Genomic DNA, 14,617 nt, shown 5'->3' on the forward strand with positions numbered 1-14,617 from the left:
TAATGATTCACATCCCTACAACCATCATCATGTTGTCCAATAGATGTTTGAGCATCATAATTAACACATTTTATAGTGTACTATGAAATATGTATAGAGGAAAAGGATGGAATAAAAGATTAATATGGATTGAATAATTCACAATGATAAAATTAGATACATGATTCGTAATATTTACAAGATCGCATAGCCTCTTTATTTAAATTTATATGTTCATGTCTTTATTATGATTTATGACAAGGTTTTCATATTGTTTATTGTGTAGAAATGGAAACAACTCCACACAAGGTCTTATTATGTTATTGCACTTTTGAGGATACTATAATTAGGGTTTGTGTTGACAGCCAAATAGATTTTAATGAATTTATTGATGAAGTGTGGTGGTTTGAAGGTTGATGCTAATAGCGTGAGATTACATTATACAACACATCTCAACAAAATATGTTTCTTGCCACTAAATGGGCCACATAACCTTTCAAATATGTTGGAGTTTAATAATGAGATTGCATAGGTGCATGTGTTTTGGAAGGGCATAGAGCAAATTAATGCTGAAACTCAGCGAAGTCCTCATGCACATATTGTACATGATTTAGCAACATCTTCTAGACAACCAACAACTGAACTGAACATCAACAATCATGCTAATTTGTTACCAATTTGGGAGAATGAGATAATTGGAGTGGGGAAAACATTTGACAGTGGAAATGATTTTCGAAATGCATTAAATAAATTTTCCATTGCTGGAAGATTTGCATATAAGTTTTTAAAGAATGATAGAGAATACATACAATGTAGATGTGCTGTCAACACTTATGGATGGGAAAACCAAGCAAGTGCAGTTAATGGTGGACCAACATACAGGGTGTATAAATATAATCTCGTACATGCACATTCAGCTGGTGATGAATCAAGTTGTCAGCCTCGTATATCAAATAAATTCACAAGTGTTGTTTCGTTGGAAAAGCTTTGTGATTCTCCTAAGTATCTTCCATCAGATATAATAAAGGATTCTAATCGTGATCATGCCATTTCATTAACTTATAAACAAGCATGGTGGGGGAAAAAGAGAGCTAAAGAATTGCTTAATGAGTTTACAAATGATTCGTATAAGCTTATTCCTTGGTTGTGCAAAAAGTTGGTCAAGACTAATCCAAGAATAGTTGCTACTTTTACCATTGATGATTTATGTAGGTTTAATCAATTATTTGTTGCTTTCCACTCATCCTTACATGGCTTTCAAGTTGGTTATCATCCAATGCTATTCATTGATGCGGCCCATTTAAAGGGTAACTATCAAGGTCATTTATTAGCTGCCAATGCATATGATGCAAATAATCAAATGTTTCCAGTTGTGTTTGCAGTTGTTTCATCCGAGTCAATTCCAAATTGGACTTGGTTTTTAGAGAATTTGAAAATTGCATTGAATGATGATTAGAAGCTAGTAATTGTTTTTGACTGTAATACTAGAATTCGCCGTGCAGTAGAAACTGTGTTTGACTTTGAACATCATGCTTTTTCTTCAAGACATTTAAGGGATGAGAGATCCATCATATGGATGGCCGAACCCTACAAGTAGGTTGGGCGAAATTTCAAAAATTTCTCTCTCCCATGTGGGAATCACATTCCCTATTTTAGAAAACTACATTTTCAATGATCAATCTTGAACCTAAGCCAGACCAGATCTGAAACCAAAAGGTAGGAGAGAGATATACCTAATATGGAGTAATAATAACTCCCAAAGAAAGTGTTCACGCCCAAGAAAAAGCCAAAGACTGCTCCCACTGAAGATGACATAGCGTAGGGTGAAGTAGAATCACCAGGTGGTTCTTCAGCAAGAATTCAATGGAGGGTGAGTGAGCATGACTTTTAATCAGTTTTTCACCAAAAACTGATATCAATAATGTTTCTTGATTGCTCCTACAGGTGAAAATCGAACTGGCTATGGCAGCAGCAACAAGAGGAGGCAAGAGCAAAAGATGGCGTCAGTCTAACTGGAGCTGTCTTCTCTCTTGAATCTGTAATCTGATTGAGTGTTGAAGGGTTCACCCTCCTCCTTTATTTATAGCCTTAAAGAGATGTTCTCCAAATCCCATTAGGAGTTTCCTAATCCAAATCTTGTATTTGGATCTGGACTCTGTTTAAGTGATAAGGATAATCCCTTATCTTATCTACAGATAAAGATCAGCCCTCCTAATCTTATTAGGAGTTTCCTAATCCAAATCTTTATTTGGATCTGGACTCTCTGAGTGGATAGGGATAACTCCCTATCCTATCTACTGATCTAACTCCCAGAACTGCCCCGCTTTGATTAATCATATTAAACTAGTTCGAATTGGACTTTAGGCCCATTAAGTCCATGTGCTCATTTAGCCTCCAAACTAATGCCCAGTTGGGTATCCTTGTATAGCATGGGACCCAAACATTGATCTACACATCAGTCACATGGGTTCAGCCCAGCCTCTGTTACAAGGCTTAACCGAATTCACTGTAAGAGACGGTAAACCATTGAGCCCATCACCATGGGCTCTTAATGGACCCAACACTTACAATAAGTGGTCTTTGGGTCAAGCCACCTTATAAAAACCCAAGGACTATGGGCAGATGAAAGATTAGCCCATCAAGTATTACCCTCAATGGTCTTACACTTAACCTCTCAGCCCTTAATGATCAATCACTGCCAGACAAGAGAGGACCTCTCCCTCGGCTGCAAGGAACAGTGTTGCACTCTCTGCTCACATGGATCCCGGGAATTAAAACCTTTTGCAAATATTTTGAAACCATAATATAAATATATATATATATATATATATTGCAAAACAAATTTCAACGGTTGAAGTCGGCTGTTGGCAGCTTTGGGTTTCCATCAGAGAGAATGCATCCCCGATCATTCACTTTGTCCGACAAAGGGGCTGATTCAGTCACTATGATCACCCACTCAGATGAATTCTCAAACTGTCCCAACATACCTAGGTTTTGACCCCCTCTAAGGATCTCACTGATTGGCATATCAAAGGCATCCCAATCCGATACCTAGTGCAGTATCACAATCGAGTTTAGGGGTCAGGTGTAACATTCCAGTTTTGTCCATCAATCTCCAAGGTCCGGGGGAAAATTGGAATTCAGGTCCGGTTCAGGGTTTCAAGAAAACCCACACTGCATGTTCCTCAAGTCTCACCCTGGCAGCTGAGACAAGCCACCCCAACCAACTTGGCAGCACATCAGTGTCAGCCTTGGCAGGATAAATCTCCCCAGATCTATCCAATGGCTATGAAGATTATAAACTAACACGAGTCTCACATGTGTCCAGTTTAAGGGTATTACACAGAAACACACCATAATAACATGAATCAAATATGTTCTTTATTCATTTACATTAAATGACATAATGTACATCATTTTGATTGGAGCTAAAGGGCATACACTATCTAACAGCTCCCACTTGCACTTAGGTCCAATCAGATACAAGCCAGAGTCTCAGACTTTTCACGTGTTTCTCAAACACTTTCTGTGTCAATGGCTTAGTCAATGGGTCTGCCACATTCTATGTTGATGCTACATTTTAACATCAATCTCCCATAGATCCAGTGTTGTCACACAATAGTGGAATGGGTGATGTGCTGAATTCCAAATTCTAGAATGAACACCTTCATTCATGAAAATAGCACACAATCCTCACTTACGACAATGTGTTCGGCTTCGGTTGTGGACTGTTATTCTTACTACTTGGGACCCTTGTTTGCTGCTTTTCTAGCAAACAACACACAATCCTATCATGAAAACATACCCAGATGTAGACTTTCTATCATTTGGATCTGATTAGAAGTCGGCATCAGTATACCCCTGGATCTATAGTGAACTACCATCGAATACTAGACAAAACTCTTGTCCTTCGAAGGTACTTAAATATGTTTTTCACAGCAGTCCAATGCTCCTGCCCTGTGTTGGCCTGAAATCTGCTTACCACACTCACTGCTTGAGTGATGTCAGGACGAGTGCATAGCATGATATACATGATGCTCCCTATGGTTGAAGCATAGGGAATGTCCTTCATGCCCTCAATCTCCTCGAGAGTCTTGGGAGACATTCCCTTGGAAAGAGTGACTCCATGCCTGAAAGGAATATTTCCTTTCTTGGAGTTCCCCATGGTGTATCTCTTGACTATTTTGTCAATGTAAGAAGATTGGGATAATCCTATTATCCTCTTCGATCTATCTCTATAGAGTCGAAGACCCAGTATATAGGAGGCTTCTCCAAGATCTTTCATAGAGAAATGTTGTGAAAGCCATACTTTCACCGTAGTCAACATTCCTACATCATTCCCAATTAGTAGAATGTCGTCTACATACAGAACCAGAAATGTAATCTTATCACCATTGAATTTCCTGTAAACACATGGCTCATCCAGGTTCTGCTTAAAGTCAAACTTTTTGACAGTAGAGTCAAATCGGATATTCCAACTCCTAGAAGCTTGCTTAAGTCCATATATGGATCTATTTAATTTACATACCATGTGTTCCTGACCTGCAGTTATGAAACCTTGTGGTTGCTACATATATATATCTTCAGTAAGATCTTCATTCATGAACATAGTTTTGACATCCATTTGCCAATTCTCATAGTCATGGTATGCTGCTACAGCTAGCAGGATCCAAATGGATTTAAGCATGGTCATCAACGAAAAGGTTTCCTCATAATCGATGCCCTCTTTCTGAGTGTACCCTTTGGCCACAAGAAGAGCCTTGTAGGTCTCAACCTTACCATCGGGGCCCTTCTTCCTCTTACAGATCCATTTGCAACCAATTGCATTTACCCCCAGGGGCGGATCTACTAGAGTTCAAACTCCATTGGTCTTCATTGAGTCCATCTCAGCTCTCATGGCATCTACCCACTTTAAAGAATCTATGTCCAACATAGCTTCCGTATAAGTCACAGGATCCTCCTCACTGGTCGTAGCTTCGACCAGGTAACTATCCCGGTCATAGCCGAAATGAACTGGAGGCCTGGAAACCCGGGTAGATCTTCTAGGTTGGTCATTACTGGAATTCTGGTTTGGTTCAGGGTTTCAAGAAAACCCACACTGCATGTTCCTCAGGTCTCACCCTGACAGCTGAGACAAGCCACCCCAACCAACTTGGCGGCACATCAGTGTTAGCCTTGGCAGGATAAATCTCCCCAGATCTATCCAACGGCTGTGAAGATTCTAAACCAACACGAGTCTCATATGTGTCTAGTTTAAGGGCATTACATAGAAACACACCATAATAACATGAATCAAATATGTACTTTATCTATTTACATTAAATGTCATAATGTACATCATTCTGATTGGAGCTAAGGGCATACACTGTCTAACAGACATTTGATGGAGAACCTTAAGGGATTCATGCGCCATCTACGCTTATTAAAAGCTGAAAAAGAGGAAATTGAGGATTATGTGAATCAATTAATTTATACAAGGGATACTGTGAAATTTGATCTCTATCTCAGTAAAATACATAATCAAAATTTGGATATCTGTGGTTGGATAATGGATAGTGATCCACCACATTGGGAAAATTCTCTATTCAAGGGTAAACGGTATGATAAGTTTACATCTAATCTTGTAGAGTCATTTAATGCATGGGTGTTAGAGGCACGAGAACAACCTATAATGTCCTTAGTCAACACAATTCGCTTGAAAATGACAGTTGATATTTAGGAGGTAATGTGAAGTTAAGGGATATAAACAGCCAATGGGCCCTAATATAGAGGATTTTCTTAAGTTTAACATATCATAGTCCATAAAATTAGGGTACACACAATGTGAGAATGGTTGGATTACCATGTGTGCATGCATGTCGTGCCATTGGTCTATTGGGCCTAAATATTTATGCTTTTGTTGAAGAGTGCTATTTGAAAGAAACTCAACAAGCAATTTACAACGAGCACATACATGTGATGCCTAATTCAGATATGCCTGATTTCAGTAATGAGTCAGTTTCTTTTATGAACAGTGGTGTTAATCATAATGTTGTGAATTTGTTTCCACCAAAGCAAAAACGTCAAACTGGTCGACCTAGGACTAAAAGAATTGAATCACAATCAATTGAAAGAAGGGAAGTCCATTGTAGTCGGTGTGGAGAAAATGGTCACTATCGACACACCTGCTGAGTTGCAATCGATTAGTTGGATGCATTCCCAAGTATTATAAGCACAGGTACAGGTTTTTGTCTTGTCTTTTGGTACTGTCCATGTCTTACACTTTGAATTTTTTGTGTAGTAATTGTATTTTTTGTAAGTAGTGGTGTAATATTTTGCAAGTTGTGCAATAATAGAACTTGGAATTAATAGTGAAAACACTAGCTTTATCTTACACTAGTGGTTGTGGCTTGACCTGCTTCAAGATTTGGAGATGTGGCAAAACATTGATAAAGAGCAAACCAGATCTGATTAATAGTTTTCTTAGGGGCTATTTGATAACATCTGAAGATAATGCTGGATTGAAAAGTGTGAGATGTCAGTCCAGAAGTTCATTCATTTGGGAGAGTCAAGCTGCTTTTAGAACCCTCTTGTACCTCTGATTTTGATCTTTCTTTAGAAACATGCCTATTGTGCCACCAGGTGAGAAACTTGCACCAAATTTTGGATTGATTCCTTAAAAGTTAATTTTAGATGAGTAATAACATATTCAATCCCATCATCAATTTGATAACCCGGGTATTTGGATAGCATAAAGTTGTTACCAAGAATCTACAAGCAACATAATCTATAGTATAAATTAAACCTAGAATCACCTGTCACTCAAAGCTTGCATCTTCTTGGATGTCATCTATAGTTGGTTCATGCTAGTAAATGAAGGTTTGTTTGATTTGATTTCCAAGGCCTCATTTTGTTAGACTTTGAGTGTTCATTATTAAGAAAGTGGTCTTAAACTAAAAGTAAAATGTGCTCATCTATAGGGAAGCAAATTTCTAGAATATAACCTGAGGTATTACAGTTTGAAAATAGACTAGAAGAACAGGTAGTTAGGTTGATAATGACATATGATGAGTAATTATATGCTCTAGAAAATGAATAAATAATGCATTTGAGCATTAAAAATTAATCTTGTCACTTCAAAATCTAGCATCATTTATCCATCCAATTATAGGTAATGTTTACAACACAGGTTCAAAACCTAAACAGACCCCTAGTAAGGTAATGGAAAGTTCAACTTTTGTTAAATGCTAATGGTACTTGGAAAAAGGACTTGATTCACTTACTATTTGTTCCACAAGTAGTAACCAAAAGTATAGTTAAGACTGCCAAATCCTCTTTTATGTCAATACCAAATTCTATGGAAGCCAATGAAAAACTGTAAATTCACAGTTAAGTTAGTCCATATTTCTTATAATCATAACCAACTCTTCACCTCACCTACTCTCTGCTCTCCTAAGTTGGTACCTAATCTAGAAAGCATCAGTGCCATTTAATCTCATGTTTTTCTTGAAAGTTGCCTGGGGAGGAATTCAAACCAAGGATTGTCTCGGTTTCCTTAATGAAGACAATCGTCTGAGTCCTTTGCAACACCCATAAGAAATTTTCGACCACCTTTTTTTCCCATTTTCATTTTCAACAGCAATTTGGATGTCATTGCACATAGGCATCAGCCTAGAGAACACAAAAAACCTAGAATTACACAAAATCTTCTTAAATTGGTGGTCAACCAAATTGAATCATCCACCAAAATCTGGTAAGCAACAATTATATGCTTGCAAAAATTCCTCATTGTGCTTAGACTCACTTGGGATCAGATAAATAGGACCATGCATAACAATGATTGTCTATAGCCAATACAGATTTTGGAGTTAATAAAGTCATATCTCTTCTCTGAAACAGTAAGCACCATTGACCAATTAAAGCAACATTGCAACACACAAATTAATACCTCACATACTTTCTCCATATATGATGTTGGCTCTTATGATCCACACTTAGAAGTAGCAGCAATATCTTATGTTATTGTGGATTCTATTAACTTTGTAACTGCTGCAGTAGCTAAAGTTCACATAAACTCTGGACCAACAGAAGCTAAATTGAGACGTATCCTTGAAGTATTGATGCAGGCTAAAAATCAAAGACTCAACATTATTTTTCCCTATTATGATGCCTCAATAGTAGTCAAATCAATCCACCATCCTCAGGCAGGACTCTTCTGGCAATATAAACATATTATAGAGTATATACTTAGTTAAGTATTCTTTTTATGCAAATATTACGTGTGTCAATAGAGAAAACAATCAATTATTGCATGCTCTAGCTTATGCAGCTTGTCAAAGGGCTGAAAGAGCCCTATATACTGAATATGAGTCTTTATGTACATCACCTTCATAAGCTAATAGAACGATCTTTTTTCCCTTAAAAAGTCAAGAGATTTAAAAAGTATATCTTATAAATTATACAATATCTATATTCCAAGAGTTGTTTTTGTCTAAAAACTAGTATTTTGATGATTTCAAAAACATTAATTGTTTTTGGAACAAAACCAACTTGTTCTTGCTTTTCCAAACAAAGACAAGGTTCAAGAACTAGTGTTTGGTTTTTTGCCAATGTGTCAATTTCAAAAACAAGTGAAAGCAAAAACATTCACGTTGTAGAACACCAAAACTAGACCAGAATTTTTATGTCAAATGCTAATTTTTTGGAAATCGAAGTTGTAGTTCAACTTTATAAACCTGTTTTCTGCTTACCTTTCTTGCTTATTGTAGCAGAGGTCAGTAAAGTGGAATATAATCAAATGGTTGCACCCTAAAAGCCAATACTTTCCTGATGCAATGGTCAAGGAAATGATTTTACAAGTTACACTCACCAATTGATGAAATTATACTGTCCCCTAGAAAAATAAAATAAATTGAAACTACTCTGTAAACTCTATAGAATGGATTAAAGTATCAATTCACTTCTATGTATCAAATTGGAAATTGAAGATACAATTCAAAGCTATAAACAATCTAGATTATACAACCCACCGATTTCCTCAAGACCAATGACTTCCTATTGGTACTTGATTAGGAACTTCAAGAGGTCTCTGCTCAATTTCAAAACTATAATCACATAGAGATCCTTGCTTAACAAATATACAGAACAAAACAGTCCTTTGCACACAATGCTTATGGACTTCGTCTTCTCTTTACTTCTGCAGTTCTGCTACCAAATCTTTGGTTAGGGGTGAGGAAGATGGAGACAAGATTGAATCCCAGTTCACTGGTAAGTACATCTATATCCACTGATTTAATAAGCTGAGACATCTGGAGAAAAAGAAATAAGATGGAGACAAGGTTCTTGGAGGTTTAGAGCGGAGACCTGGGAGCAAATCCCACTGTCACCAGGATTGGTATAGTAAAAAATCAGTCTTGTCACTTCAAAACAAAAAGAAGACTCCCCCTAATCCAACATGCTCCCTTTGCAAGGAACTTCCACTCTTTTAGTGAAAGGGATAATTGGAGAATCCCTACCTTACCAAAGATGATTGGTATCAAACTTTAGGATGACATATGGTGTGGAGAACTCTTTGTCAAAATAGATTTCCTAGATTTCTCTCTGCCTCAAGCGTAAGGATCTGGAACTTTTGTCTCTTTTTCATTGTTTTTTTTCGTCGCAGCCTATTCTATCATTGGATTTCAAATTTCGAAGAGAACCTCAAGAACATGAAAGTTTGGATTCCATTCCTATTTGTGGAGCCTGAATAATTAAAGAAAAACCATCTGTCTTGCTCTTGATTCCTTGCGCACATCAATGAGAATGCACCTAATCCATCGGTATCTATGATCAAAAAAGTTGTTTGGTTAATCTCCACCACATAAAAAACCAGAGACTTCTATTCTGAAGCGGTTCATATGAAGGCCGATACTTGTGAGATGCTTCAATGCAAACAGGATTTCTAAACTATCCTCATGTTTGTATAATTTGCAAGGTGAATGGGCAGTTGATTTAGACAACTCACATACACCACAAAGCAAGTCTTCCCTCCATTCAGCTCTTGTTGGAATCCCTCAATTGACACCCCAAGCTTGTTTTGGATGGTTTCATTTCTAGACTCCTGAGTAGAAAATCATTGATCTAGTACTGAAAAATGGCTTATGGATATTGATGAGAGATGAATTTGGGAATTGAACTATATGATTCTTAATTAGGAGTAATGTCTTCATCTACTAGGAGACAAACTATAATTTAAAAGTGGTCCCTCCACCCCTCTCCAACAAAGGAAGCTTTGGAGACCTATTAAGCTCCACCTTGGTGATTGTTTGTTTAGGAATACAAAGCCATTAGGTGTAAGGAGTCCCTTTGGAGGTGCCAAGTGAATCCTTGTAGCATATTCAAGTCCAATTTAAAATGAGGATCACATTAAAAAAAAAAAAGAATATAAGTATATAACATTGCTTCAATGGCTTATATTGTTTGAATGAGTCGAGAAGGGCAGTTCCCAAGTTGAGATTTTGAGAGTTGTGAAACAGGTCTAACAACCCTTGCATTATGAATCATCTGATCAAGGTGATGAGAGACTTGGCTTCTAGAACAAATATATCATTCAGATGGATTCCAAGGACCATTAGTTCATTGACAAAATAGGCTAAGGGATGGTAAGACATTCCAAGATAGCATTTATTTTATTTCTCTGTTTTCTCTTTTATTATGTTTTCATAGCTTATGAGCTTATCTCTTTCTCATATCATATGAGGATGGATGTAATTTTATTACCAGCTTTGGTTCTTAGAAAAATATAATGTTTTTGGTAAAAGAAAGAATAATATAGAACCCTCTCAAGCTACAGTCTAGAGCCTGATACTAAGGACTTGTACTAACTATAAAATGATCTTTAGTTGATATTAAAAATTATATGTTGAATTTCTTTAGGATTAGTTAGTATAGACAGTGACATCATCCATCATCTAGGCATAATTAGGATTCAAAATTGAAAGCATATGCTACATATTTAACATCCAAGCCAGCAATCTAAAATAGCATGTAGAATACACCAATAAAAAGGGTTCTCTTTGGTTGGAACTTTGTAGTTTCCTCCAGAGCCTGACAAGAAATATTGTCATAAAATGTAAGGTAAAAAATCAATTGGATAATCTTTTGCCAAAGAATAACTCAATTCGTTTATATAGAAGATGAACAATCTGGCCATAGTGCATCCTGAAGAAAGCATTTACAATTAACTACTTATAAACATGGTAGCTACGATATCCAAATACTTGTACATGCCTAGCATACTTCTAGATGTACACTATGCATTAACACTTTCAAAATATGTAAAGTGGTATGCTTTAACAAATTATACTACGAAAATATCATCACATGTTAGAAATTCAATTAAATTTGGCAAGACAATGTCAATAAATGACATGTAGTTTCAATAAGTAGATATAGATCATAGATGCATGATATAATCATAGTAAATGGGATACAATGCTCTACCAAAATCCATATTTGCTCTTGTTATGATGCTAATAAAAAGGAAAGACCAGTGCAATTAAAAAAAAAAAAAGAGCCTGGATATGCACTAGGCAAGAGGAGAATCAGGAATAAATGTTGAAAGCAGCTAACAAGAATCAACCAAGGATAACAGGTAAGCATGTCGTCTTCTACATGTGCTGGTGTTGTAACTATAATGCTGGCTACGAAGAACAACAACAGCACATGAGGAAAGAGATGCATGTTTTCCATTTGCTCTCTTATGGATTTTTTTCACCCAATCATTGGTGAAGTAGCCACAATGTCTAGGACCACTCTTATCTGTGTTGTCTGTCCACCATGATGTTGTCTACAATAAACATGAGTGGAATGCTGTCAGCCCATGTAAGCTTTTAAGGCTAACTTGACTAGGAGAGGGGTTCAGATGTCAGACATTAAGTGTGGCCTTTGTGGGCTCGTGCCAGATACAGTTGGTCACTTTGTCATCCATTGTTTGATCTCTTCAAGAGTTTGGGAACACTTTCTCAAGGGGGCAGGGGTATGCCAGGTCATGTCCAAGTCTTTTAAGGACCTTTTATTCTGCATGAATGATCAATAAACACCCCAGTTTAGCAGACAATGTCTCTTTATGTAACATTTGCCGATTTCCTCATGAACATTTGGCCACTCTTTATGGTATGTAGTTGTATAATCTAGAATTAGAATTCAATTCTTTCTCATTATATAACCAAGCATTTTGTACTGATAGATAAAACTAAAAAGCTAGCAAGCTAAAGGAATTAATGAAAATGATATGGTTATTTAACAACCAAAACTAACAGCTCTTAGAGATGGTTGGATCCCTTGTTATGGCATGTTAGGCTCTGCCGAGGTTTTACTATTAGTAATCACAATTTAGTTATATTTTAGTTACCCTCCCAAATGCATTACATTACCTAACTGCCATCTCGGTAAAATTATACTAATATGTGTCTAAGGTGTTGGTGAGGTTCGAAGGGGAGGACATACCTATCCTCATTTTTTTGTTAACGCATGTTTGAAAGGAATTAGAAATGTTTAGTTTTGTTTAATAATGAATTGATGACATATTAGCCATAGCACTGTGAATCACACTTCGAATGTCGTTCCATGATTTTCATAATATGGATTTGGTGGGTTGGCTAAATTCATCTAACTTTGCAAAGCTTTACCAGGATGGGATGGGATAAGGGGCTAATTCCAAACCTGAGACCACGTGGAAACCATCACAAGTGGTCATATTGTTTGATAATTAATGCTTAGTGCACTATCCAGACATGGTGGTGTTAGTTATATTTTAGCAACCATCCCTTACCATCGTTGCATGCGCTCATTGTCAATTGGGTAAAATGTTACCAAATTGGGTTTGAGGTGTTGGTTGAATTCATTAGGTAGCGATATCATTTGGAAAGCATGATTCGTCGAGAGTAATTCTTATAAAGAAAAAATAAATCAAAAGGGTATATCAACCAAATGCGGTAATCATTCACATGGATAAGATATGGGAACTAATTTGAAACTTTGGGACATGTGGTAGCTATCACAAAAGTGTACTATTGTGTGGTATTGAATGTAATATATACTATCCCTGCATCTTAAGAGATGATATAGTGGATGATTAATGAAAAGAGTATGCTATTATGTCATTACAATCTCTTCATGGGGCCCTATCGGTCAACTTGGTAAACATTTACTAGGATGGGATCAAATAACTAATTTATAGTTTGGGGAGCACAAGTCATCTAAAATATATAGTATTGATCGCAAATGAATTGAGGATATTCTATGCATTGGGGTTGTGTTTACATTTATCTCTCCTTCCAACGTAGCTAGCCTTCCATGCTCTAATAGCAATATTGGTAAAAGCTTACCAAATGAGTCAACTGTGTTGTCTTATTTCTCTGGCGCTAACATGACCAGCCTCATTAGGATAACAAGATACACAGTGGCGATTTTATTTGAAGTTAAATAAAAGGATATTTTACTGTCCATGGTGGTGGTAGTAATATTTCGATCACCCATCCACAATTGACTTGTATGCCTAACTATTTTTTGGAGGGGTGGGGGGTAAAAACTCTTACCCCACCCTAAAAGTAAAACATCACATTACAACACAGCCCAAAAGAAAGTAGCTCTTCTCACCCCTTGTTTAGCTAAAAAGTAGCTCCTCTTGGACCACTGAAACTAAATTTGCATGTCTTAAGTGAGTTGGTAAATTTTCTTTTTTTTTTCATTCAAGAATTTCCACAAACTAACATCTTCCTTTTGCAGTCAGTTAATAGCTAATCTAGAGTCACCCTCACCAGCAACTTCCTACCATTCAACTGTTTGGCTCTTTTTATTCCTTCTAATACTACTGAAATTTCAGCTCTCAAAGAATCCCCCCAACCTATAGGCCCTGAAAACATAGCCAAAACCCAACCTTCTTCGTCCCTGAACACTCCACCTATACCTGGAGGGCCTGAGTTTCCTTCGATGCTGCCATCAAAGTTCAATTTAGTGAACCACATCATGTTTGAGGAGAGCAAGTTGGAACAGGGGAATTAATCAACTGAGCGGACCAGACTACTTCTTTCCAATTTCTAATGATATCTCTTGTTGAGAATCCTTCAAATAGCTTCATAGACTTGACCCATGAATCACCCTAGCATAGATTAAGTTAATGATGCCTTCTTTGTTCTTTTCTTTTTCATGGAAAGTATGTTGATTCCTTTTCCTCCCACATTGTCCAGCATATAGTTGCTCTTACACATCTCCACAAGATTTTACCTCTTCTTTTTAAATCCCTCGCTGAAGTAGTGATAAACAAGCTTTGCACACTTGGAGGGGTGGGCCACTTGCAACCAAAGAGAGAGAAAAACCAACACCAGATTTTTTATACAAAATAACAGAAAACTAATAAGTGACAACAGCTCTCACCATTATTCTTACGTAAGATGCACCAATCCGAAGATCAATACCAACTTGGCCCTTTCTTTTGAATTAGGTCACAAGTGTTACACTTTCCTTTGATAGTTTCCCCGCAAAAAGCACCTACTCTAGGAGGAATTGGTCTATTCCAAACTTCCGAAATTCGGAAAGGAAAATTAAGGGCCGATTAGGATTGGGTTAATTCCTATTGTCCAGTCTAAAGGGGTCAACAACTACCTCCTCCAGGATCTTA

General features: G+C 37.0%; 1 protein-coding gene across 1 annotated transcript; it reads left to right on the plus strand.

Moving 5' to 3' along the window:
* Positions 1-370: 370 nt before the first annotated feature.
* LOC148846027 (uncharacterized) lies at positions 371-1,435 on the plus strand. Its single transcript, XM_088955910.1, has 2 exons — positions 371-406; positions 512-1,435. Exons 1-2 carry the CDS (start codon positions 371-373, stop codon positions 1,433-1,435), a joined length of 960 nt encoding a protein of 319 aa, XP_088812036.1.
* The last annotated feature ends 13,182 nt before the right edge of the window (positions 1,436-14,617 follow it).

Source organism: Nelumbo lutea, chromosome 7 (genome assembly GCF_056320005.1).
Source record: "Nelumbo lutea isolate HS-2025 chromosome 7, American lotus-T2T, whole genome shotgun sequence".
NCBI lineage: Eukaryota > Viridiplantae > Streptophyta > Magnoliopsida > Proteales > Nelumbonaceae > Nelumbo > Nelumbo lutea.

What these genes read in the sequence shown, in the direction of transcription:
- LOC148846027 (XM_088955910.1), top strand. Translation starts at nt 371, where the DNA reads ATGAAGTGTGGTGGTTTGAAGGTTGATGCTAATAGC. An exon ending in TGAAGGTTGATGCTAATAGC is followed by an intron (nt 407 to 511) that starts GTGAGATTACAT and finishes GAGATTGCATAG; the next exon opens with GTGCATGTGTTTTGGAAGGG.